Genomic DNA, 26,841 nt, shown 5'->3' on the forward strand with positions numbered 1-26,841 from the left:
AAATGCAACATCATTCATAGAAGATGGAGTTGTACAATGTGAAATACATGAAAAACTCAATATATAACTAAAACTAAATTATTATTTTAGATATAAATATTTTCAAGAGTTTGCAAACCATCAATTGCTACTTAATAAGAAAGAAACACCTTCACATTATACAACAATCATGTTGAACAAATTCAAACATTCTAGAGAGTTGCTTAAAAAATTATAATATGTTAACTATAAATTATTTTATATATAAAATATTTTCACAAATAAAGAATGGTCTCAATTTGTGATCACTATTATAAACAAAAATTAACTATTTTTTATGTTTTTAATGTTAGTATTCTTAATATATCTTTACTTTAATAAAAATATTTAATATTAGTAGTTGAATGTGTAATATTCAAAAGAATAATTTAATAAATTTAAATTATATTTTATATTAAATCTAAAAAATTAACAATATTTAGTAGTAGTTATTTTTACTAGGAAGAGGAGAGAGTACATTTCTAAACTTTCCAGCTATATACAAAGATGGATAATTCAAATCCTCTTTGTCAAAGAATATCAAAAGTCACAATCTTGAATTGAATTGGGATCAATAAATAAGCTTGGTCTTTTCTAATTTACTCAGTGTTCGTAAATCATATATAAAGATCGTCGAAATAAGGTTACCATCGTCCCAAGATTTTGCATCAAAATTATTAATTTATAATAATAATCGGTCAAGTTTATCAAGCTTAATATATTGAAATATTATATGTTATATAATGCCTCATGATAAACATAGCATGGCTGTCTGGGTGGTGTAGTCGGTTATCACGCTAGTCTCACACACTAGAGGTCCCCGGTTCGAACCCGGGCTCAGACATAATATTTTTTATTATTTTATGGTTATTTTTTATTTTTCAAAAAAGGAATAAAGGTGAGAAGGAAGTGAATTGAGAACGAGAGAAAGCGGCTGAGTTAAACCCTGTTCGTTTAATCTCTTGACTTCATCGTCAGTTACCGTTTTCCCCTCCAAAACATGATTTTCAGAGCTTCTCTTCAACGTTCGCTCGCTTCAAGGTGATAAGGATTTAACATTGGTTAGTACTCTTTCTACTTCCATGTGTTCATCATCATAGATTCATATGCTTAATTAACAATGTCCCGTGTTAGGTTTTTGGAAAAAAATAATAGTAAACAAAAAAAAGTTAGGGAAATAGTGAAACACAGGGCAACTTTGCAATTAAAAAGAAAAAAATAATTATCAAACCAGTCAGGCTCTTAATTAAATATTTATGGATTGAACAGTTTAATTACTTTGCAACTGATGATGCAGTCTGTTTCATTTTCAGGGTATCTGCTTCTTGAAGGAGATACCAAAAATAATTTGAGAGTATGTCTGGATGCAATAAATCACCTAAAAATGATCAACAATCAATCAAATATTGGTGGATTCAACATGGAGGGAAATCCTCTAATACTACTGATCTTTCTCGCATCGATTGTTCGCCTTCTCTATCCAATAACGAGAATAAGCAATGCTATAGAAGTTCTCAACTAAAGTCCCCTGAGATACTGAGCACGCCTCAGCTCATCTCTGCAATAGGCCAGTTATGGGATTCTGCTAGTCGCCCACTTTCATTTTCCCTCCCAAAGGAAAATGTGAAACAAGATGATAAAGGAAACCCAAATGAGAAAATTCTGGGTCACATTCATGAGAAAAGAAATGGCGTGGTTACTTCAAATAACACCAATTACTATTCTGTTAATCCGAGGGCTACTTGCTTCGGTTCACAAATTGTACAGGAAAAATTGGATTTCCCTACGGTAAGACAGAAGATGTTAATACTTGAATCTTCTTATGGAAGTCAAGATGATATTCATTCTTTATACCAAAGATTTTTGCATGCAAGTGATAAAAATTCAAATGCATATTTTAATGAAGTGGAACTTGGGAGTGAAAATGTGTATTGTTGGATGAATAGGAATGCTCCTAGTGAGCTAAAATGTCATGTAAAGGTTACTGAGCCTGAGAACCTGAAAACTAATTATCTGGTTGCCAAGGACTGCATTTCAGTAGACACGACTGCATCAGCTAATGAAAGTGAAGCTCCATCAATACCTAATAATGTGGTTCGGAACACAAAAGAAGTAAATCCTCTTGGTTCAGACTATTTTCTTCAAGCTGTGTCGGATAGTCAAATGGATGTTGGTGTTTGTCATACCCTTTCTTCTAGTATCTTTGCAGACTATCATATTAACTCTTTAGCTACCTGTGACAGTGCTTCTGTGCAGTGCCAATGTAAGATTGATGATAATGATTTAATGGAAATCCAAAGAAGACATTTATCAGATATAAGTCATGATGAACCTAAGGCTCAGATCTTCTCTGCAACCCATCAGAAGCCTTGTCATTCCCTAGCCAAGCAAGAACATGCTTTTTCTGGGGCGTTGGCTGGAATTTGTGTCAGCTTTTGTCTGCATCCTGTTGACACGATCAAGACAGTCATTCAGTCGTGTCGTGCAGAACAGAGGTCCATCTTTTACACTGGCAAATCAATTGTTTCTGATAGAGGTTTGGTTTTAAAGAGAAAACACATTCTTGCTAGATATTGGTGTAACTTATATGTCTTGTTTTATTTAGATTACTTTTCCTTTTAAATTAAGTCTTCCACTAGATAGCTTCTACAAAAGAGTTTGTGAATGGATTTCAGGTTTTCCTGGACTATATCGTGGACTTACTACAAACATTGCATGTTCCGCTCCAACTTCTGCAGTTTATACATTCACGTATGAATCAGTTAAAGCAGCTTTACTTCCTTATCTTCCAAAGGTAGCTCATCTTTCTCTTTGTTCGATTAGTAAATGGAGTCATTCAAAATCAGTTTACCTTTCTGTCTCGTGTTTATCTTTTCTCTGATTTTTCTCATATCTACAAGTGGAACCATCTATGTAAGAAAAACTATGCAAGTTAACCTCACTGTCAACATGGTAGCATTATATCTAGGATTAGCCTAGGTCTTACCATAATTTTAATGCTTATTAGCGTAGATCAGATTTAAACCATATTTCGTGCAGGAGTATTACTCTTTTGCACATTGTGTGGGAGGTGGTTGTGCAAGCATTGCCACATCTTTCATTTTTACTCCTAGTGAGCGAATAAAGCAGCAGATGCAAGTTGGGTCTCATTACCGTAACTGCTGGTATGCTTCCTTCTTTACATTGTTTCTACCTGTTATGACATAAAATTACTCTCTTTAAGCATCCCTGGATTTATGTGTCTCATGAATTATTTTCCATTACTGTAATTTGCATTTACTCTTTGTGAAAATCTTGTAATTTTCAGTTTGAATTTGGTAATCTTGTAATTTGTGAAAATCATGTTGAAGTTCCTTATTATGTCTGTGTAAGCTAGTGGTTTCCAACTTTTGCTGGAATGTTTTCCCATGCAAGACCTGTGTAGTTGTATGCATTCATTGACATGCATCTTTATGGATACATCTCAATGCAGGGATGTATTGGTTGCAATTATCAGAAACGGTGGTCTTTACTCCCTTTATGCAGGTTGGAGAGCTGTACTGTGCCGAAACATTCCTCATTCAGTTATCAAGGTTAGTAGGTGTTTACAATTATCAATGCATGTGCTTATTGAAGTAGCTGACACCAGCAAATTTTCTGTCACAAAGGTGGGAGGGGGAGGATCACATGAGGAATTGGTATTGTATGCCCAAAAGTCCCTCATCCTAATGATACACTATTTTCAATGTAGTTTGCCAACTTTGGTTCATATTACTCCATATATTCTTCTGTGATTGCTTTTTATAAGTTCTTCAGAAACCAAGGTTTGATTTGTGACTGTTGTCTGTGACCCATTGTAGTTTTATACATATGAAAGCTTGAAGCAAGTGATGCCATCTTCTAGTATTCAATCCCACACATTTCAGACTGTGAGTTGGTGCTTGTTTCTTGCTGCTTTTGAACTACCATTTTTTCTTATCGCCTCAATGGACGTAAAATAAGACGACTTTACAAATTTCTATAGTTAGTGTGTGGAGGATTAGCTGGATCTACTGCTGCTTTATTCACAACTCCGTTTGATGTGATCAAGACAAGATTACAGACACAGGTTTGTAATTAGTAATCCCATCAATTATCTAAATTTGTTATTACTACTAGTGAATAGTAAGGCAGTCGACGATTAACACACAGGTTCTGCAACTGTTCCTTATAAAAGTACGAAGTTTGATATCGATTATCTTCTTATCCTAAACATTTTTTTAATTTGATGATAGTTATTTCCAAATTATAATTTAAAAAATTTATAATACACATTTTTTTGTTGATTTATATTTTTATTTGTACTTTATGCTTCTGATGACAGTGAGTGTACTGCAGATTCCTGGATCAAGAAATCAATATGATAGTGTGTTTCATGCCCTTTACAAAATTAGCAAGACTGAAGGTTTGAAGGGACTATACAGGTATTATTATCTGAATCTGGCCATTACCATTTACATTTCGATTAGAAGAAAATATCTGATAGCAGAAACAAGATCCACAATATAGATTTTGTGTTGTGACCTTGATTCAGATATAATTTGCATGATTACATATGTTTTTGGATTTGTGTTTTTTATGTATGTCTTCAGGGGGTTGACTCCAAGGTTGATTATGTACGTGTCTCAAGGATCGTTGTTCTTTGCTTCATATGAATTTTTCAAGAGTGCATTTTCTTTGGATGCATCACTTCCCACTGGTTTATAATTTCACGTCGACAACAAGAATGCTGAAGACATAAAATCTTAGAATTAGCAAGACCGTTGTCAGGAGTACCAGCAGCAGCATCGCCGAGCTTCGAATGTTTAATGGTGCCACAAGCTGCAAGCAAGTTCATAAACTGTATATTTGATGTATGTATATGTATACTAAGAACATGTGAAGATGCAAAAGATCCACAGCAATCAACCATTGGAGAAATCATGCTTCCCCAAGTTGACAAGGATATATTTGCATTGCAAGTATTATCTTTGAATGTTACCTCCACCATTTGGATGATACGATTACATTGTAAGACGCAGACAAGAGTTTGTTATTGTTTCTGACTGAATAATTTTGGTGTTCATCTAAAGGAATTTGTTTTTCTTCTGAGGAATTAGTCAATGATTTTGTACCATATTAAAAATTCACAATTGGCATCTTATTATTTCATCAATTCATACCAGAAATTACAAAACTACTCGTTCATTTTTTTATGTGTATTGAAAATCAATTCAACAAACTTCTAATCTCTTTTAATATCCATGCAATAAGAAACAATGAGAAAAGAGAATAATAGTCGGGAAAAGATCTCACATCAAAAGAAAGGAGCATGATATGTTGTTGATGGGGTGAGAGTAATTGTATATTCTTGCATCTTGGAACTCAAAAAAGTTCTTATGTTCTCGTACCTTCCTTTAAAATTGAAAGGGAGACAGAAAGAAAAGGAAAAGGACATATATATATTGTGATGATAGTACACAAATATATTGTCTCCTTAGAAGTCCATAAATTCAGATTGGTGAGATTCATAAAATCTTATCTGAAGTAAAAGAAAAATATATATATTAGTTTATTCCAATCCACTTCCCATCATTATCATTTCAGAATATAGTTTTATTACAATATGAACAATTTGGGGTTTCTGTCCCATATACTTTCAAGAACTTGTTACAAAGAATGATTGACACCTCTAACTAATAATGACTGCCAAACCTTGCTGCGATCATCTAGTGAGATTCAGCCCTAATAATGACTAACATGCTATCCCTATCAGTCACCCTTTATCAGAGACTTTATCAGCAGCCCCTTCACATTTTCTCTAGGAATTCTGAGGGTGTTGTTTTACAGCTTCAACAAGCAATATTTTCCATGTAATCACAACAACTCTATGTCCTAGTCAACACTATTTATACTCGTGCAATAGGAGAAAAAGGTGGGTTCGTCACATAGGATCTAGGAATTCCTTTTGGAGTCTTGAACACAGTCTTCTTCTCGGATGCAATCGATTTGAAAAAACACTCTACATCCTCCTCAAGAAGCATTTTCAATGAACTGCATTGAGATAACTTCTGGTTTTTCTCGTGCCTTGCACCTCTGGAGGATGAAGTTCCATGCAAAATGGCAACACAGATGGAGAATGCTTGTAATGTGGATAACTTTGCATGAAAATCAACAGCATAATGACCCTCTTCAATCATTTTCATGCTGAAAGTTGGACTACTTTCTTTTGCTCCCTGTGCACCAAAAGTTCAGATAAGTATCAGTAAAAACAATAACAAACTCATAAATAAACACAAGGTAAACCTGCAATACTGAACAAAATAGAGAGAACTACAAGAAATACTTCTACTCAAAAGACAATATAGATACATGTCTCATGGAACTAATGCATTGTCCAATCCTGTGCTCAATATATAGAGTTATGATATGTTGACACAAAAATTGACAAAAAACAAATGTTGAAACTCATTAACCATTTATTGAACGTGATTAACCAAGAATTCTAACACAATTAACCATGAGTTCAGAATGTTCAATTACATGTAAAATTTAAACACCTAAAAATCATGGCTAATCGTGTTCAATAGATGGTTAATGAATTTCGACACTTATAATATCCATTAATCACGCCTTCAACGTAATTAGCCACATTTTTTTATGTCGATTTTGTGTCAAAATATCATTTCTCATATATAAGTTATAGCTCCAGAAGAAATATGAACCTATTTCGGAAATGAAATGCAAAAGTGCAGGAAGATGTATGTGTATTCCGATTAACTCAATTAATATACTAGTGTTTCATCTATGATCTATTATAAGTTGCTTCAAGAAACAGTTGTTGTGAAATTCAAGTTGTACCTGAACAAAAAGTTCCAATGGTTGATATTCCTCTAGAAGTGAATGGTCTTCAGCAAATTGAATACTAGGATTGCCTAAAAGTACAAGGGGACAAGCCATGTCCCAGCCACCACAGTCACAACCTCCGCCGTGTCTCAACCGATCAAGTAACGATGAGGGACCTCGACATTCAGCATTTGGCAAACCATGGTATCCAGTTGGCATTACCACCTTGAACTGTTCATGGATTTTTCTGTCATGAAGACTCTTTCTTCTCTGATCAACCACTGCACAAAGATTGCTTATGTTGGAACTTTCTTTACCATATACTCTATCCCCTCTCTTGTACTTCAAGCTTTCTCTCTTGGAAAACGGAATTTCCATGACAATGGCAGCAATTTCGAGGTTTGAACAGGATTCAGTAGGCAACAAAGGAAAAGAATGTGAATCACCAGACTCAACATTGCCTGATAGAGGCTTGTCTTCAACTATCTTGAAAGTTTCTTCCTCCGATCCAACACGCGAAGCTTTTTGAGTTTTGAAAGCATCTTGTTCACAAAATAACTTCTTTTCGGAAGAAACACTATGTCTCGAGTGTGAAAGATCATACAACACAAATTCTGTCACCATAGAGTTGTCAAATACGTTGTCTTCTTGTTCAGAACATAAATTACTAGAAACTAACATCTTTGCTACTATGGAGAAATCTTTGTCAAGATCATGAGATTCCAACACAGTGGCATTGCTCTTTTTTCTATTATTATCAATCGAATGAAAGTTATATACCCAATTGAAACCATTACCTACTCTACATGTCTTGGCCAGAAAAACATCTTCAGGACATTTCACCTTGAACTCAAAAAAAGGCATTCCATGTTTGTTTTCCACCTTGAGATTACCATGCAGGTGAACCGGTGAAGATGCTATACCTGAATACTGAATTTCTCGGTTGATAAACTCAGAAATAATGTCGGAATGCTTTCCGGTGTTAGATAAGTCATTCAGCAAATATTTCTGATAAGTCCTGTTGCTTATCATGTTTGCTGTCTCATTTGATTTTTCCTCATTAGTTTCCACGATATGACTCAGTGGACTTCTCAAAGATTTTGACTTCGTGAAATGATTCATCCTTTTCGTGATTGGGTTGACTCGCACTTTAGCACTCGCTCTCGATGAGAAATTGCTTTCCAAAGGAGGTAGCAAGTGAAAGGATTTCACCTTAGCAGAGAGTGACTTCTGTAGTAAGTGAACTTTGTCCTTTTGAAGAAGAAAATTGCCATTCATAATAGAATCAGCAACTTCATCACTTTTGGACTTGAAATTTACGGAACCTCTCCGTTCTACTGAGGTAGATTTTTTATTCTTAACATCTGAATGCATGCAAATCTCAATAAATCCATTTGAATTGTCAGGTTCTTGGCAAGCCGAGGACCTGGAAACATACGGTGAACCTGAATTCGAATGCTGAGACATATTTGAAGGTCTCTGCCTGGAATCTTCATCATCTGAACCACATAAAGAATCAACAATGCTACTTGAGAAAGAGATGTCACTCCTCCTTGAAAATTCTATCTTTTTCCTTCCCTCCATTTTCTGTATGTTTTTTACTTCCTCTGAAATCTGATACATGGAAACCCTCCTTGTTTCTGGATCACCTTCCAATCCATGAGGTCTAGAAAGACGGCTCTTACACGACGAACTTCGGAATCGTGCAAATTTAATCTCTGCAAAGTCCTCCTTTATGGTAAAAACTTCGTCTTTTCCTGTAAGTTTTCCTTTTTTGGATCTCTTCTTAACATTCACACAATATTGCTGAGGTGGAAGAACGGTATTCGGGCTCAGACCTTCAGAAGATTTGTCATTGAGGTCTAACTCCAGCTCTTTCCCCATTGATGAATCCAGAAGCCTGCAACACCATTATTTATTTAAACAAAAAAAGAGAAGCACATAAATTAGTTTGTGGCAAAATGTTACTCACTATCTAACAAAATTTATTTATGATGGCTACAAGTGAAGTTGCAAACTAATCTAAGTAGTCAGAAGATATTTAGCTCCGAATTTTCAAATTGAAGGCGTGTCCGATGTTTGACACGTGTTGGTGTCAAACACGTACACAACACGAACAATGTGAATAGATTCAATCACTTCTTTCTCAAATTATTACAGGTGTTTAAGTGTGAGTATCGTTGTCGTGTCTGGTGTTCATGTATGTTCTTCATTGTAGCAAGAAGACATGGGAAACCTTCCATAGAAGAATTTTTGTTGGACTCAAAAACATAAGCAATAACATCACATTCAACAATCCATGCAAATGGTATAAAAAACTTGGGCCATAATTATCACAATTGGTACAAGAAATAATACTCAAAAAGAAGAAATTGTTGATTGCAAATAGGAAATGATACCTGCATTGTAGAACAATAATCTAAAGTCTAAACTCTCCTATAAAACATGTAATTTTGAAATACCAATTATTATTGTAAAGGGAGTATCACAAGTGACCTAACAAATTATACATTAGAGACAAATTACAAGGGAAAAATAAACAAACTTGAAAAGAATATCTTTGATCCAAGTTATAATAAATTATTTGCAAAAGAAAAACAAGGTTGGAAAGAATGATATATGATCTTTATAATGCCCAAATGTGATTTGTGTAAAGTGACACTAATGAATTGTTTATAATAAATCTTTAATTTAAAAGAAATAATAAAGTGCATTATGATTTTGATACCAAACCAAAACAATGGAAAATGCAGAAGAAGAAAAAAAAGTAGAAAAAGGAAAAGGACATACTGGAGTAGATCTTGGTGAAGAAAAAGAGAACCCCAAGAAGCAAACTTCAATGAACAATCATAAATTTCCAAACTTGATCATAAAGAGTGAAGGAGAATAATTTATGAAACCAACCCATTAAAGAAAAGAGTGAAGTACTTATTATACATGTTGTGTTGTAACTCAAAAATCCTAATCCAAAAGAAGAAGCAAGGTGAGTTCAATCACCACTACAGAAGAAGCAGTAAATGGTTCCAAAAAGTGATGTTAGAAACAGAAACTACATTAAGAGAGAGAATAGTAAGCAAACAGAAGGAAGAGACAACAAGTTTTGTTTTGCAATTATGCTCATGCACATGATGTCCCTACTTAGTCATGCCATGTTCTTCAAACACCATCATAATCATATAATCATGGTTTTCTTTATTATATTTTTTTAATTTTATAAAAATAAATAAATTATCATTTTAAGTCTTGAAACCACAAATGTCTATTAATTTGGAATTTCAAAGTTATGAAATATTAAATTATTTAAAGGAGTCAAAATGTTCATTCTGTTGAGTTTTTTTTTTTAAATTGCATACAGATTAAAAAAATTAAGACACATTTAGACTAATTTTGATATATAATTGCAATTTCAATATTAAATATATATATATATATATATATATATATATATATATATTTAATTTGTGTCACATTGAGCACTAGTCAGCATGAGACCAGCGATCTAAGCAAAGTAGCGAGGAACCCGAGAAAGAATCGAGAGAAAAAAGAGACAGTGCAGTTTACGAAAAGACAAATAACACCATAGAGTTACAACCTTTGATCATGTTACTTAGGAAACAATTGGAGGGTAATTGTGGAATTTGAGTCATGTGATATTCCACTGCAAGACAACTTATTTTGTTTATGTTTCGTAAAAAAAAAATTGTTTTGGGGGAAAACAAATTATTATCTTATTATTATATGGCTCGGGAAGGGCAGATATGGCATGCTAAATAATTAAGAACGGAATCCCACAATTAAGTGACTGAAAAATATTTATACAATAATAATATAGTAATAAGATATTTAAGTGCCATAATCAGTTTTGTCGAATTCAGAATCAGATCTGAACAGTGTTTTCCTTTGGTGAATGGACTTATGTTATTCACCAATAGGACAAGGCAAGCAAGATATATTGTTATACTCCCTTTTAATTCAACTATATGTAAAAAAATCTAGTACTTCACATCATTTAAGAAAATTATTAAATAGTAGTATTATTTAATTCTCTTCTGTAATAAATAAGATAATTGTATTTCTAATAACCCTGTCCTTCACTGGAAAGTAGTTAGGTAATTCAATTTATTTAAAAATAAAAGTTAAAGTATCATATTTATAAATGAGAAAATATTGAAATAATAATTAATATATTAGTATTTATTTATTAAAAAATATCCTTTATTGGAATAATTATTTTAATTGTTTTATGAAAATAAAAGATTGTCAAAATTTTAAATTAATTAAAATACTATATTTTAAGAATAATATTTTTAAATGTGATGAATTTTGATTATATTTGTTCACATTTTAGACTACCTTTTTGCCTTCAAAAATAGTTTAGACTACCAAAATTGAAGAAAAAAAGTTTTAATGACTTATACTTCAAATGGAATACCATCAAAGGACTCGGAGTTGTCCAAGAGATGATTTGACCAAGTCAAATTGAAGTGCTTTTTTGGCATTTCGAGAGCAGAAGTGTTAAATTGCCTAAGGTGAGGAAAAGGACAAGAAAAAAAAATCAATTATGGGTCAAACAGTCAAACTCAAAGGCACGTTAATAAAACGAAGATATTGCATTTGTATGTTGAATGGATGGATTTGGAGGGACAGCATGGGAGGGACACCCAAAATCAACCCCACTAACTATAGCATTGCTTCATATCAAACCCACGGAACGGAATCTTGGACTCACGCCACGCCCACTTCCTTTTTTTTTTTTTGAGCTCCGCATTCTAATTTCATGTTATCGTTGATTCAAAATCACAATCCACCACCAAATCAAGGTATTTGACACTTGGAAGGAAATATGCATTGAAGAACCAAATAAATTAACTTATGTGAAACAATAAGTATCAACCGGAAAGAAAAAAAAAATAGGGTTAAGGATAAAAACAAAACACAGAAATATAAGTATTTAGAAAGTTAAAACATAGATATGTGTGTGTACCGTAAAATAGGATGCACGTAATTAACTTGTTTAAATAGTAATTACAAAATAAAAAATAAAAATTTATAGTGAACATTATACTTCCTCTAGGCTAAAATGAGTATCACAAAAAAATTCCCAAAATTGGCATTTTAGTTTTCATTGTAATAATATTAATATTTTACAAAATATATATATGTACCTTGTTACCTGAAACATCAACATCACAGCCCAATACCCATAATTAGCTCTTTGAGGGAAACTAGCATCACAGTAACATTCTACGTTAAGTATAAATTCTTGTCAAGTTAAGATCCATTAGTTAACTGTATTCACATTCACATATTCAAACTAGATGAGAACTATAGACAACATTTTGCTACTGGTATCATGATTCCAAACAAAAAAGATATCCAAAATACAGAATATTCCTCCTAGTAAGCACGTCTTGAAGCTTCTATGTTTTCATCTTTCCTTGACTTGCCAAATGATTTCTGGGCTTCCAAAACAGGCATATATGCTTCACTAGTTTTCTTAAAGATGTCATTGGTCGACTTTTCAGATTCACGGGGACTCACCCGCTTCTTCTCAACATCTTCAAATTTTGCCGTCGCCCATGGGGCCGTGCCTACATTTCTTTCTGAATTTGATGCATCTAATGTCAGCACAGACACTGCATCACGAGAGGCGGACCAGGAATGACCACATGTAGTACATTCCAGCTGAACAAGCAGAGCAGCAATTAAACCCAAGTCATAAGAAGTGAGGGAGACGAATGTCATATTTTAGATATCAGTAAAGTCTTAAAGTACAAACCATATATCGGTCAACATGTCCTGCACGGATAATATCCCTCACGCCCACCTTACGCTCTGAACAAAGTTTGCAGCGAGCATCCGTCATCTGTTTCACCAGTAGAAAAGCTAACAGTCAGTATGTATTCACACAATTTAACTGATAACATAAGATTGTCGGTGCAGAGCAAAAAGTGACCTGCATGTGCTGTGGCTCATCGGGCTCACTCTTGGATATTTCCTCAGCAGTCAGACCCTCCTGGAATTCAAAAAAAATCGGTAAATAATGACAGAATCAATAACCAGATTAATCTTTCTGAAGTTACTAGTAAGAACTTGGTTTAAGAAGCTACAGTTATTTTCGTGATGCTTCAGTTTAAAACCAAACAGCAAGGAGGCTTTCAAAAACAACACTCCTAGCATTTATTTTAAAAAGTGCATCCTGAGAAATTTATCCAACACTTAAATCATTTTAAGATGTACCAATTATCCGTTTACCAACTCCACTGCTTTTAATTAGAACAAAGCATCATCACAGAAAATAATAAACACAACCACGACCAAGATTTACAACTGAAGCAGTTCATTTCCAATGAATATAGTACTATTTTATCATCAATTGATCACATACCGGCAATGAATTATAGTACTGATTTAACCAAAGAAGGATCCACGAAAGATGCCTCCATGAAAATACAAGAAAAACTAATCAACAGTTAAAAAAAAAGGAGGGTGCTCAACAATTCATTGCTGAAGAACATAAGGTAAGAGGTTAAACATGTTTTTAGATCCCTTCTAACACAATTAGAGGTTAAACATGTTTTTAGATCCCTTCTAACACACCACCCCAAAGATAAGTTGAAAAGTTTTAACGTCATACAAATTTTTGCTCAGAGCATAGTAATGAGTCATCAATAACCATAGGTTCAGTGCTGTCAATGAAATCCAAGCAAAAGTATATTATTTTATTTAATTAGCATTTCAAATGTGTTACATAGAGAAATATGTTGAAAATTGTAAAGGTTGAACTAATTATATTGACTGAACAAAATAATTACATGAAGCTGTCAAATCAGAAATTAATAGCATAAAATTTACAAGAAAAAAACAGCATATGAGCGAAGAAATTCAAAGTTCAATATTTTTATAAAAAAAAAAAAAGGCTGAAAAGGTAACATTCATAAAATACCTTTAATTCAGTGGGAGTCATATTCAATATTTTTGAAGGTCGCAGCTCTCCATTTAATAAACGGCGTAACAAAAATGCATTGTTCTGCAAAATAAGTTTAGAAAACAAAAATAAGAAACCATCAACCTGGACGGTCTTGGTAAAAATAAACTAAAGAACAATCTGCAAAGCCACAAGAAACCACACCCACAAAACCTTCATTCTGGTTTTACCAAAAAAACTATAATTCATCTAACAATTTTAGATAACACCACAGATGATGTGTATCATGTGGCCAAAAAACCAACGCATTTTGAACTCATCATTAAACTTAAATCATCCATTGTAAGTTGACCGCATCATCTTGAATGCTCAAAATTTACTAAACTTACGCCTGTTTGAAGCTAAAAGAAAAACGTTATAATACACATAAGCACAAATGTAATAAAAAGAATCCTATAGCACATATGCACATAACACAAATATGCAATGATACTAATTACAACAGAAATAGAAAAGAAATCAATAAGTCATCAGTAGTCACGTGACCTAAACTATACATATTCAGTTAATAGTGCCACCATTTAAGAAGACATTTAATCTCCTGCTCATTAACTTTTAATAAATAATATATATATATATATACACACACACACACACAACTACAAGAACAAAAATGTCCTACTGTCCCGCCTTATCCAAAAAAATGTGCAGTGATAAGTGGTTTTTTATCGTTGTAGCAGTAACACTTTCGATCGAAGGCGTGTTCTGGTGTCTGACAGAACACTGAGACTTTGATTATATTCAATTAATTCATTTTCTCAAATTAAAACCAATGTCGACGTGTCAGTAGTTGTGCTTCATAACTTATAATTATTTAAGGTTAAATATCTTTATTAAAAAAGTAACTCCCGACCTTGAGATTAAATGCTAATTGTCGTAGCTTTTGGCTGTACTTCTGATAATCTGATGAAAATGTATTATGTGAAGCTTTCTCCAGCGCAACTATAGCGGGAATAGCAACATCTGGCCAGACCAAAGACTCCGAACTCTGTAGAGTGAAAAAGGTAAATGTTATATTCATTATAACCCTCAAGGAAAAGGGAAACAAATAGAATATAATATAAATAAACCCACACGAGATCACAATCACAGCTGGTTATTTCAAGTACCTTCAGAACTTTGTCTTTACATTCATTTGCTATTTCTATACTTCTGTTATTGCATCCCTTGTTTATTGCATCAGAATTGTCACTACATTTGTCTTTTTTCTTTCTGCTGTCTTTGGTATCAAACAAGTATTGAACATTTTGAAGCAACATCACCAAACCTTTGTCACGATGGGTATCTCCTGTTAGTGCATTAAAATTGACTAATATGCGATAATGCTCTGAGGTATTAGCTACACGACTCCTTGGTGTTTCAGTTTTCAGATGTTGGGCACTCTTTCGAAATGTTTCCTCCTCCCTTGAAACATCGAGAGGTGAAATACTCCTTTTCTTTAAGATTCTTTTATTTTTCATCAGATCTTCCTGATCAGCAAAAGCTTCATTAGTCTCAATGTCAGGTAGTTCACCCAATCGTTGAATAGTTTTCTGAACAAACTCATCAATTTCTTGCTGGTTATTGTCCTTATAGTCCTTATCAGTTAGCTTCCATAATTTCATTTCGTCTGTGTCATACACCTTTTGCACAATAAACCCAGGATGCTGCTTACGATTTGGAAGCTGTTTATGTCTGGGAATGAAATGCACCACACACTTATGCATAACAGATTCTGCAGGAACCTCGTCTTGGTGGAAGCTATAAAACAGCTCTCTTGTGTCATGTGACTGCCAGCTACCACCTCCCTTTTTTTCTGCTTCTTCTGGACGGTAAAACCATTGCCCTGTGATCATCAAGCTACCATTTAGGGTTTGTGTAATGTCCTGACATAGAAATATCACCGGAAATCAGAAGATGGAAAGGTGTATAACTCTACATTTAAGTTCATAATGTCAATGCAGATAAATCTGCTTTACAATTTATGATGCATTGCATAACAACGCGACAAAATTTGGAGACCTTGTAATCAAAAGTAAAAAAATGAGGACAACGCCACATATATCCAGCGTGTGCACAGGATTTTTCTAATAACAAAACACATGAATGCAAATCTTAAAAAATGATTTAATTAGCTTGCACTTTCATTGACAATGTAAAGTGTCGATCAATCACAAATCATCATATGTGTGACATTTAATGTAGTTAGAATAAAAGTCAACATTTTTAATGATGCAGACATTTACGATTAATTGAAAATGCAAAAAATAAAATAAAAATCTTTACACTCACAATGTATCAAAACTAAACTCCAAAAAAATTAAACACGTAAAATTGTGAAATAAAAAATGTATGAATTATCATCAAAGGGAATATTACACTTGTATTGTACTCCATGTACTTCTGGTAGAATTTACTACTTATTTGCCAATGCATAACAGCATACACAGATGAACACAAAATTCATTGTACATTGTAAAATATCTAAGCAGATATCAAGTGTCATAGAACTTCAATTTAACATATCTCCAGAAACAACGCAGAATTAAATATTTAAAAATGTATACACCTTAATAATTGCCACATACGGCTTTTGATCTTTATCCTCAGGCACAAGAAGCACAGGATCTTCCTGCATAAACGGGACGCCATGAATAGCAGTAAGTTACAAAATCAGTTCACACACACGCGCAAAAATGCAACAAAATTTCCCATAATAGAAAGTTTTAGAACCCAAATTCACAAACAAAACAACCATCATCCTCACAAACAATGTCCAATCCAAACCTTCAGTCACATTTTGACACTACTAAGCATTCCATTAACAAACTTAAATTATATGATATATTATTATTAACAATAATAATTAATAAGAAGAAGAAGAAGAAATAGTAAATAATTGTAATAAAAACGAAATTCATGCGTTACAGTTCTTGAATACGAAGCGACGTTTATTTTAACGGAAAAGGAAATAGATGATATACGAGTGTGTATTGGCTTCCGTCGTATTCGAAGGAACGGAAGTGTTTTTTTCTGCCTCTTCCTTTTCCTGAAACCCTAACTGGTTCACCAACGGGATTAGCGTCTTCCTGTGGCGATTCCTCTTCGTCGGTGGAAGGTTCCTCTTCGTTGTCGTTCGGCTTAATCGTTTTATTGTTGAAATTGTCGTTTAAGTCCTCTTCTTCTTCATCGTCGTCTTCTTGTTGGAGCTTCATCCTCTTCCTTTTGGGTTGGTTATGTTGGAGAGTGGATTGGTGGTTGAAAAGGGGAGGTGACTCGTCTTCTTCGTCGTCACTGGTTGGTACATGAGTGAAGCGTCGATTCACCATTTTTGTTGAGAGAATGGAAACACTTACACAGTCACACACTCACTAACTCACTTCACAGCGGTTACAGAAACTGTAGCGATTGTTTCGGATTTTTGCTACTTATATATGCAGAAACTGTAGCCACCGCCTTCCTCACTACCTCCATTTACGGTAACAAGAATATATTCCCTCTCCTGTGATTTTTATGACGCACTTCTCACTTTATTTATTTTAAATGTGTACTAGTTTGTAACCCCTGCGTCAGCACGTAAACAACTATTTTAATAAATAAATGGTTATATTATATATATATATATATATCAAATTTCATAAATTTTATTAACATTAAAAAAATAAGTTGACTTAAAAAAATAATTTACAATAAAAAATTAAAAAAAAAAATCTAATTTTAACTTAACTTAAAAACTACTTTGTTATAGACTTAATGTTATTGATAAAAAGTATCACTCTAACACCACTCTTTAATCTTACTCAAATGATGATGTGAATATAACATTGCAAGAAATGTATAACAATAAATGAAAATTGATAGAAACTTAATGTGTGAATATAACATTGCAAAACTAACAAATTTTAGCCAAAACAAATGCTACATTAAGTTAATTCAAAACAAAATAACAAAAGTATTATGTTTATAAGAAACTTGATTATCACTCCTTCTCAATTTTGACATTTTTTACATTCTTTGAATTGACTCCATCATTATCATCAGCGACTTCTATGAATCCCCTTTTAAGAGGGTACAATCATCAGAATCATATTCAACTGGTACGGGTACATGGACAGAGTTTGGGACTTGATATTTGTCATCAGTAGCTTCTTCTGCAAACTTATTATTCAAATCATTCGTTACACCACCTTCTATGTCGTTATCAAGACCAGCATCAACCTTAATCACAAATTGCGAAAATCAGAAAGTAATACATATTGATTTAGATAAGTAAAATAGTTTACAAAAGGTAAAAGAATAGAAACCTTTTCAACAGCAACATATTTGAATTTTTTTATAATATCCAAGTCACCACAAAGTTTTTTGACTCGAAATGATTTTTCAAAATTTGAGTTCACATCATTTTTTGCCTCTATCTTAAATAGGAATTGTTTTTCAACCAAATCTCCAATTTCTTTTGGCACGGTGTCAGATTGTGGATCCTAATATTCACATTGTTGTTAAAAACATTAATTCAGATCATCAAAATAAACATAATCAGACCACATCAATAATAAATAAAGGTTGAAGATACAATAAAATTGAGAAACTATACTGACTTGATCCATTTCATGAAGCAAATTTAGACATGATTTGTTTGTTAGCGAAATTCCGTCATGATCAAATATGACAAAGGTAGCAGAATCAGTATCATCAACGACTCTAACCTTGATACGGTACCTTTTACCAAAATTAGATAATGAAATTTATTAACATCAATAATAGTTTAAGGAGTTGATAAATTAACATAAACGAATTTTATTTGTTAAACACACCTGGGCACAATTGTCCATACATATTTTTTACATTTTGAGCAAAAAAACCTTTTAGATTCAATAACAACTCCTTTGTTGCATACACATGCTCCATACCACCAATCCCCTTCACCAAGAATATGTTTAACTGTACCAAAGACAACACAAACCATGTCCTACAAAAGAAGTAAAAATTATAAATAAAATACATGATTAACAAAACTAAATGAACTGTAATAGATATGACATTGAAAGTGTGAAAATTACATTTTGACAATCCTTAAGTTCCTCTATAGTCATGCGTTGGAAAAGACTTAAAAATTCTTCTTCTAAACTCAAATGAGAAGTATCCTTCTTATGAGTTAATGGTTGAGTTGGCGAGTCAAAGTTATGCGAGTGTCTGATAATGTAGCATAAAGTTAGTATTTTAATAAAAAGAATAAAATAAAAAATTTGAATAAGTTAGTTAGTAGTACTTCTAGTTTACTTTTAACCTTACTTGAGTTTGAAAGAAACTGACTCAGGAATTTCAGGGTTGAATAAAAGCTTAGTACAGTTCATTGCATTTTGTAGTTGGTTTTTACCATTAAACATCTTCACTTTTAGAAACTGAGCAAGTACAGCAACATTTTGATTATAACCGGATTGCAAATATGCATCCAGTTCATCAAGGTAGGATCCAACCAGTGCATATTCAATCCTTATACTACATAAGGATAAAATAAAAAATTAGTTAATAATTAATAGAGAAAGTTATTAAATATTGAAAAAAAATTATATAGTATAAAAAGTCTCACCCATCTGACTCTAACTCAATAACTTTAAATTTTGTAGTGACAACATTCCTTTCATAAACTCTGTCTTGTCCCACTCCAACTAAAATTCCCATGACATCTATTTAAAAATAATAATAATGATTAAATTGTGAATGACTAAAATAAAATAACATATTGAAATAAACTTACCAATCAAGTAATCCATGTCAACATTTCGAATTTCTGGGAATGAAATATGAGTACAGAGAGGCTGTGACCAAACTGGTTTCTAATTCTCGGACCATTGTACTATTTTGCAAATTCAATTTGAATTGATTTCCGGTTGTTCTATATGCTCCAGAGTTAGACGCAACACCGAGAGAACGAAAGTTGTACACAACTCCCTCACGAATAGTAGTCTCAAATCGAGGAATAAGAGTTTTTCGCACTGTTGCTTGAATTCTATCACCCTAGCAATACGAAACACAAATTTGTTAAATTAATAACATAAGAAATAAGTTTGTGTATAATTTAAAACTTTGACTTTATACAAGAAAGACACAATATGAAACACAAATTTGTTAAATTAATAACATAACAAATAAGTAAGTTTGTGTATAATTTAAAACTTTGAATTTATGAAAGAAAGAATTAAACCTTGTCATCCATCAATACCATTTCCATCGCATAAAATTTATGTTTGACATTGAGATCAGATAGAAACCATAATCGCACAACTCTAACAACCAAATTTCATGACTCCTTTTTTTGGAGAAATTGAAGCAACAAAATCTGATTTTTTTCAGACATCAGAGTACGATAAAACAAAAATAAATAACGAATCTTTGAAATAGAAAAAATTAAGAGGAAATTGTGTATAGATGAGATAATATGAATGATATTTATAAAGGAGACACAAAAATGAGAGATTATTGAGGAGAGAACGGTACGAATTAAGAAAGAAAGTCGGAAGACACTAAAAAATTCATAAAATAAAATAAAATTTTTAATTAAATTAATTTGAAGCAGTAGTTGATAAAGTAGTGTTTAAAAAACAGTTATCTTCAAAAAAAACTGTTAAGTAGTCGTGGTGTATTGTATTTTATTTTTAATTTTTTAATTGACCATAAATTTTTTAATTAAATTAATTTGAAGCGGTAGTTGATAAAGTAGTGTTTAAACAACACTTACGTTCAAAAAACTGTCTAGTCGTTGTGTATTGTATTTTATTTTTAATTTTTTAATTGGCCATAATTTTTTTAATTAAATTAATTTAAAGCGGTAGTTGATAAAGTAGTGTTTAAACAGTTACGTTCAAAAAATGTCAAGTAGTCATGGTGTATTGTATTTTATTTTTAATAAAATCTTTTATTTTTTGGCCATTAACGTCTCAACTAACACATGTATAAGGTCGTGATGTAATTGAAGTTTAACTTTATTCTTAAAAAACAAAATCTACACGATGAAGTATTGTTTCTATTAATAGAAACTTAATATATTCCTAACACTCTATTTGGCTGACACGTGGCAAACTTGCCAAATTATCATCTTTGCTTTATTATAATGTATAGATTTTTCGTATTAATATCATATTAATTATTTTTTTTATTAAATCTGTCCTTTTATTCGCAAATGGCGTTTTATTTTATTGAATATTTTATGTAATTGTTGTTTTTTGTTTTTCTTTTTCCAAAACATTTTGACTAGTTTCTATTTTACTGAGTATTTCATGTGATTGTTGTTTTTTGTTTTCCTTTTTCCAATCATTTTGATTAGTGTACCATGTCAACTACTTCATATTCTTTATCTTTGTAATTTTTTATATGTATCACATTTATGCGATGAAAATTTTGATAAATATTTATCATTGAATTTTAGATTGTGAAGAATATTTCTCATCGGACCTAAGATTGTGATGAATGGCCATCATTGGGTTTATCCTCAGATACCATATTCTGAAAAATATTCATTCTCAAATTTATCATCATATTTGAATACTTCATCCTCTAATTTTTATATAGATACATCATGATCCATAATCATTTTTTATTTATTTCAAAATATTTTATGTGTGATTGAGATGCAACATATAGCGATGATCATCTTCGGCTTGAGGATAATCATATCTATATTTATGAATTAGTCTCATCGATTCTTTATTATGGGTAAATACATTACTTGAAATAGTGTGGTAGCAAAGTACATCCTCTATTGGACGTTTCACATATGTTTAATTATGCAACTGTAACTATGTTTGCATTCTTGTTGATGGTCTGTCATCCTGGGATTATCTTTAAACTCATGACAACTTTCTCATCCTCTCAATTAAAGTTTTTATGCTTCAAATGATAGTCAACTTCGAATAACTTTATGAAACATGTGATGCTACTAGTATAATCTTTTAATGTTAGTACCACTTTTTCATTGTTGAGTTATTACAACACACTTGTTCATGTTAGTGACTTCATGTCTGACCACTTATGTTATTTCAACAAAAAATTCAAATATAAATATCAGTAGATTACAATTTATAAAACTTAATATTTATTGCATAACGTTTGTTGTCATTTAAACACATATAAAAAAAGTTTTTACTTCAACAAAAACATTAACAGTATTTTTTTATTGTACAAAGGAACAAATATTGTATTTGTAAAAATAAAAACTCCAATTGTCTTATTGAATAAAAGATTAAATATTATTACAACATGAAAAATATTAAATTATATTTAATTTAATTAAAGATTACATTCGTTATTTATACCTAAATAAAGTAAAAAATTTATTTTTAGTCTTTATAAGAAAATTTACATTTTTTATTTCTTATTTATCATTGATACAAGAAAAATATAAGACAAATATTAAAATAATGCAGAATAGATATTTATAATTAAAACTTAAAGAATATAAAACAAATATTTATCAGTAATAAATATAAAAAATGATGAGACAAAAATTTATTATTAAAATGTAAAAACCCATGTGATAAATATTTTTTATTGATAAATATTCATAAATAATGCATAAAAACCATCGAATAAATATTTTTTTATACATATAAAAAAAATATAAGACAAATATTTCTCATTGGTACATACAATACCACATGATAAATATTTATTATTAATATAAAATACTAACGTCACATTACCCATGCAATAACACAAATTTCTTACTAATTTGTTAGTAGATAAAGATATAAATAAATGACCACGTGTTACAAACTATTAAATAAAATAGTTTAGATATTAAAAAAAAAATAGAATTTATTAGGTGTTTGTAAACCATAACAAAAATCATCTTTCTTTTTTTGAAAAAAAGTAGTTCTATAAAAAATTATCGAGAAACCATTAAAAAAAAAAATTATTTGAAGTTGTTTTTATATATATCTAATTTTTTAAAAATTATAACAAAATATTAAAATTCTAAAAATTGTTTATTATAAAAATATATTTTTTTTCCACATAAAAGTTACATTTAAAATAGTTTTTAAAATTCTCAAAATTTAATTTTTTATTTTTTTTAAGAAACGGGTCAAGAGCCCGTTTGTTACATCTTATTCTTAAAATAATAATCATTAAAAGTTTACATAGATAATTATTTTTAGAAGTTTACATGTATCTATTTATTACAGCTTTTAAAACAATAAAAATTTAAAATAATTTAAAATTGATTCAAATGAGAATACGTTTTGATCAGTAATTTTTTATAAATGATTGTTTTGAAAAAATTGGTTTTGGTTACAATAAACAATTATAAAATAATTTATATTTTTTTAAAAAAATATTTAACAAATAATATCTATATTAGAATGTCAAAATCAATTTTTTTTTTGTTAATATGTAACTTATAGATCCTAAATTTCTTAAAAGTGATTATTTAAAAAAATTGTTTTTTTCACATAAAAACTGTCACAAACATGATCATAATAGTAAGAATTCAATAGAACAACATATAAAAAAATAGAATGGTGAGTGTTAGATATTGTATACAATAGAAAAATTATATCTGACGCAAATTGAACTTTACTTTAAAAAATGTGTAGAATATATGAATATATGATTAGAAAAACTATATAATTGTTTTCATTTTTGTACTCAATATAATTGTTTTTATTAGTAATGTAAAATACAAAAGTTTTTATGCTAGTGGAAGACCAAACTACTTATTTCTTACTTGAAAAAATGTCAAAAGTAAGACAAAACCACAAAAATTACATTTTATGCAAAACTAATGGATGTAAATAATAGAAAATTGAGATACAAAAAATATATTTCACTTGTGTGATGCACGTAATTTGCGTCGATACAAATGTCTCTCTTTTATTTATGAAATTTCTAACCAATTTTTATTTTTTTTGGAAAATTTATAAACAAATTTTATTCATCATAAAATTTTATGATAATAAATAAGGGTCTATTTAAAAATGGACTTCTAAAAAAATTGTTCATTTTTATTGAGAGCTTTTCTTAATATATTTGCATATGTTGAGAAATTCACAATTTCACATCTTATTATTGTTTGGTATAAATTTATTTGACAATTATTCTGATTGCTTTGTTGTTGAATCTAATTAAAATATCTAACTACGTGTGAAAAATTCATTAATTTAAAGAATATTAAATTTACTTAATATAATGCTATATTATTTTTCTATGATAATGGTAAACAATACTATTAATACTTCGTTATCAATATTGTTTAACTGTTTTTGTTATTTTATTTTGTAATTGAAAATATTAATCATTTTTAATTCATTATAATGAGAAAGTAAACAAAAGTCATGGAGGTACCTTGGACTACTTGAGAGAAAAGAAAAAGAAAAAAAAACGTTATCTTGTACTAGCACCACATGTAATTACTTAAATACTCATTAATCAATATCTAAAATTAAATGAGTTAATAGTTTAGAAAGTGAGATGTTTTTTTTTCTTTTAAAAATAAATGGTTGTAATTTAGGAGGAAAATTTTTACTTTAACTAATCAATTTTTATAGATAAAAGTTATCTCCACAACACAACACCCCTTTAATTTTGTATGCAATTTTGATCCGTGAGTTTATAAATTTTTGACATTTTATGCACCCATAAATTTAACCTCCAATTTTGTGGCAGTTAAATGAGCTGGTGCGGCAAGTTTCTATATATGAATTAAGTTATTTTTATAATATAACAAAAAGGTTACTTTTAAATAAAAAAAATACAATGATGAAAAATAAAGCTGACGTTGAAGTAAAAAAGTAACAAATAGCGTTGAAGAAGTCTAATCTCTAAATCTTTGATCTATGACACAGATTCAATTCTTTTTGGCGATGAAGATGGTCTACAATTTTTTGATGTGAATCTTCAATTTCATTCACTCAATGCGATATTGAACCAGATTTAGTGTGATGTAGAGTAAAACACCCATATAAACATATAAACGTAGTTCAAGTAAACAAGTTTCATAAACAAAAATTCACTCTGTACCCTTATTTTTATATATGTACCTCCATAATTTTTTTAAAATGCCAATTATACCTTTAATTTTTTTTTAACTATAATTCTAATATATATTTTATTTCTAGAAAATTTGAAAATAGTTTTTCAGTACAAAAGGTAAGTTGTTACCGAAAATCTTTAAAAAAGATTTTCAGTACAGAAGTGAAAAATTGTATTACCGGAAAATTTATTGAAAAGATTTCCGGTACACACCATTTTTTTTTGTAATTATATTATTTTTATAAATGCACCATAAATAATTAATACATTATTAATACACCATTCAATGTTAATAATTAATATACCATAATTAATAATTAATACCCCATAAATCGTAGCCCGTGAGATGACGAATCATTTCTAAAATAGGATCCATAGAAGTCACGTATTCTTGCTACCCACTGAAGAAACAAAATTAGTTAAAATCAAATAAATACTAATATAATAAAATAAAAATTTTAAAAAATCAAATTTTCCGAAAAAGTTTAAAAAAAAAAATTAGAAATCATATTTTGTACCGGAAAACTTCATAAAAGATTTCTGGAAATGATGTTCTGTATTGAAAAACATTTTTCAAGTTTTTCGGAGTGGAAGTTGTGTACCGGAAAACTAAAAAAAATAGTTTTTCGGATTTTTTTTTGACACTTGCTTCAGTTCCGGAATTGTTAAAATGAAAAAAAAAATTATATATACGAAGGTATTTTAGTATTTTCCTTCACTTTTTGGGGGGTACACGGATAAAGGAGGGGATATAGGGTAAAATTTTCTTCATTAAACTCGTTTTTCTTTTGATGACAAACGATTTCACTAGAATTTAAATTTTAAAATTAAAATTAATATTCTCTTGAAAGTTTGATTATTGTCATTTACGTGAAAGATCATTAGATTAATTAAATAATTAATCTAACTTTGTAAATACGCCGTATGTGAAGTTTTAGAGATTGGTTAGATAGAAAAACAAAGATTTAAGAATAATTTTGAGTTTAAATAATCGCATAAATAGGAAAATGAGAGTTATATAAGTAACATCTAGATCGATTAATTCAAACAAATTTTATATCAATCAATCAAGATAAGGATAAAATTGAAATATTAATATAACGTCAAAATAGCATTTGATGAAAGTATACATGTAATTAAGATTATGTAAAAAATGTGGTTATGAGATCCAAATTTATTTTAAATATTCGATTAAAATAATATAGTTACAATTCAACTCATTTACCACTTAAATACATACTCATATTTTATTTTTGAATTTAGATCTTATCGAATTATTATCCACTCAACTCCCAAATTTCAATCAACTATGCAAGACTCCCAAATTCTTTATTGGAATCCTTATTCATTTATCTATATTGTACATATAATTAAAATTGAATTAGTAAAATGCTATTTTTTTCTCTTTAATCCAACAAATTTGTCTAAACAAGTGAGAGAAAAAAATTTGCTATATATTTATCTCGTTTATTTTATTTCGATGACAAGTGATTTCGATGACAACAACAAGATAATCATTTTGAATCAAACTTCATTATTCCATTTATCTCTTCATTTTATACATTTCAATATATTCATAACTTAACAGTAATTCATTTTAAAAAATAACCGAATTTTAATCGGTTTTGAGAAAAAATCGATTTTAAAACTAGATTTATCGAAATAGATTGCATAATCATAAACCAATTATTTAACCATAACTGATTTTACAATCGATTTTTATAGTTGATTTTAAACTAAAAAATAAATTCAGTTATAAATTTTAATCTATAATTTTAAAATAGATATGATTTTATTTTAAAAAAAGAAACAACCATGCACAATTTTATGTGCAGTCTTATAATCGAAGTTGATGAGAGACATCAAATTTTGGTTGGTATATCTGTGATCACTGTAACATTAAAATCAATATAAATTGAGGTCGTTAAGAGACATAATCTTGAAAAGTGACCTATAAAATTTGAAAGATGCCATATTAGGTTTGG

General features: G+C 30.3%; 4 protein-coding genes and 1 non-coding gene across 16 annotated transcripts; 2 read left to right on the forward strand and 3 right to left on the reverse strand.

The window, feature by feature from the left end:
- The first annotated feature begins 788 nt into the window (after positions 1-788).
- Positions 789-862, forward strand: TRNAV-CAC (transfer RNA valine (anticodon CAC)). Its single transcript has one exon. It is a non-coding gene; the product is annotated as a tRNA-Val (tRNA).
- On the forward strand, positions 850-5,124 carry LOC101500015 (uncharacterized). 11 transcript variants are annotated; one of them, XR_012163572.1, is made up of 10 exons: positions 850-1,079; positions 1,332-2,554; positions 2,694-2,812; positions 3,058-3,182; positions 3,491-3,590; positions 3,666-3,695; positions 3,858-3,926; positions 4,022-4,105; positions 4,361-4,460; positions 4,629-4,644. XR_012163572.1 is itself a non-coding variant. In XM_073370088.1 (10 exons), the coding sequence occupies exons 2-10, from the start codon at positions 1,375-1,377 to the stop codon at positions 4,741-4,743; spliced, it is 1,908 nt and encodes a 635-aa protein (XP_073226189.1). In that variant the 5' UTR covers positions 860-1,059; positions 1,332-1,374; the 3' UTR covers positions 4,744-5,124. The 11 variants fall into 11 exon arrangements, 3 of the variants coding, with proteins under 3 accessions (XP_073226189.1, XP_027191690.1, XP_004503716.1); XM_073370088.1 differs by having other exon boundaries at positions 860-1,059; positions 4,375-4,460; positions 4,629-5,124; XM_027335889.2 differs by having other exon boundaries at positions 862-1,079; positions 4,375-4,460; positions 4,629-5,124.
- A 429-nt stretch (positions 5,125-5,553) lies between these two features.
- Positions 5,554-9,988, reverse strand: LOC113787055 (uncharacterized). Its single transcript, XM_027335465.2, has 3 exons — positions 9,652-9,988; positions 6,877-8,761; positions 5,554-6,251 (listed from the first exon to the last, which is right to left on the reverse strand). Exons 2-3 carry the CDS (start codon positions 8,743-8,745, stop codon positions 5,925-5,927), a joined length of 2,196 nt encoding a protein of 731 aa, XP_027191266.1. The 5' UTR covers positions 8,746-8,761; positions 9,652-9,988; the 3' UTR covers positions 5,554-5,924.
- A 2,104-nt stretch (positions 9,989-12,092) lies between these two features.
- Positions 12,093-17,343, reverse strand: LOC101501082 (ASI1-immunoprecipitated protein 3). 2 transcript variants are annotated; one of them, XM_027336177.2, is made up of 8 exons: positions 16,813-17,342; positions 16,398-16,460; positions 14,959-15,714; positions 14,703-14,837; positions 13,808-13,891; positions 12,818-12,877; positions 12,641-12,727; positions 12,093-12,546 (listed from the first exon to the last, which is right to left on the reverse strand). In XM_027336177.2, exons 1-8 carry the CDS (start codon positions 17,155-17,157, stop codon positions 12,259-12,261), a joined length of 1,818 nt encoding a protein of 605 aa, XP_027191978.1. In that variant the 5' UTR covers positions 17,158-17,342; the 3' UTR covers positions 12,093-12,258. The 2 variants fall into 2 exon arrangements, with proteins under 2 accessions (XP_027191978.1, XP_073226640.1); XM_073370539.1 differs by lacking the exon at positions 13,808-13,891 and having other exon boundaries at positions 16,813-17,343.
- Positions 17,344-17,875: 532 nt separating this feature from the next.
- Positions 17,876-19,510, reverse strand: LOC101511049 (uncharacterized). The gene is made up of 7 exons (XM_027335218.2): positions 19,419-19,510; positions 19,121-19,327; positions 18,889-19,021; positions 18,643-18,797; positions 18,427-18,547; positions 18,133-18,309; positions 17,876-18,046 (listed from the first exon to the last, which is right to left on the reverse strand). The coding sequence occupies exons 1-7, from the start codon at positions 19,508-19,510 to the stop codon at positions 17,876-17,878; spliced, it is 1,056 nt and encodes a 351-aa protein (XP_027191019.2).
- Positions 19,511-26,841: the final 7,331 nt, after the last annotated feature.

This window comes from Cicer arietinum, chromosome 6, assembly GCF_000331145.2.
Source record: "Cicer arietinum cultivar CDC Frontier isolate Library 1 chromosome 6, Cicar.CDCFrontier_v2.0, whole genome shotgun sequence".
NCBI lineage: Eukaryota > Viridiplantae > Streptophyta > Magnoliopsida > Fabales > Fabaceae > Cicer > Cicer arietinum.

Bases quoted from the DNA above. Each gene is read 5' to 3' on its own strand.
- LOC101500015 (XM_073370088.1), top strand. From the start codon at position 1,375: ATGTCTGGATGCAATAAATCACCTAAAAATGATCAACAATCAATCAAA. The intron at 2,555-2,693 runs GTTTGGTTTTAA...AATGGATTTCAG, and splicing joins ATCAATTGTTTCTGATAGAG to GTTTTCCTGGACTATATCGT. The intron at 4,461-4,628 runs GTATTATTATCT...GTATGTCTTCAG, and splicing joins GGTTTGAAGGGACTATACAG to GGGGTTGACTCCAAGGTTGA.
- LOC113787055 (XM_027335465.2), bottom strand. From the start codon at position 8,745: ATGGGGAAAGAGCTGGAGTTAGACCTCAATGACAAATCTTCTGAAGGT. The intron at 6,252-6,876 runs GTACAACTTGAA...TTTGGTGCACAG, and splicing joins CATTGGAACTTTTTGTTCAG to GGAGCAAAAGAAAGTAGTCC.
- LOC101501082 (XM_027336177.2), bottom strand. From the start codon at position 17,157: ATGGTGAATCGACGCTTCACTCATGTACCAACCAGTGACGACGAAGAA. The intron at 16,461-16,812 runs GTATATCATCTA...CCGTTTATGCAG, and splicing joins ACGGAAGCCAATACACACTC to GAAGATCCTGTGCTTCTTGT. The intron at 12,728-12,817 runs GTCACTTTTTGC...CTGGTGAAACAG, and splicing joins ATGAGCCACAGCACATGCAG to ATGACGGATGCTCGCTGCAA.
- LOC101511049 (XM_027335218.2), bottom strand. From the start codon at position 19,510: ATGGGAATTTTAGTTGGAGTGGGACAAGACAGAGTTTATGAAAGGAAT. The intron at 18,548-18,642 runs GTGTGTTTAACA...TTTTGGTAAAAG, and splicing joins GTATGGACAATTGTGCCCAG to GTACCGTATCAAGGTTAGAG. The intron at 18,310-18,426 runs GTCAGTATAGTT...TGTGAATATTAG, and splicing joins TGCTTCATGAAATGGATCAA to GATCCACAATCTGACACCGT.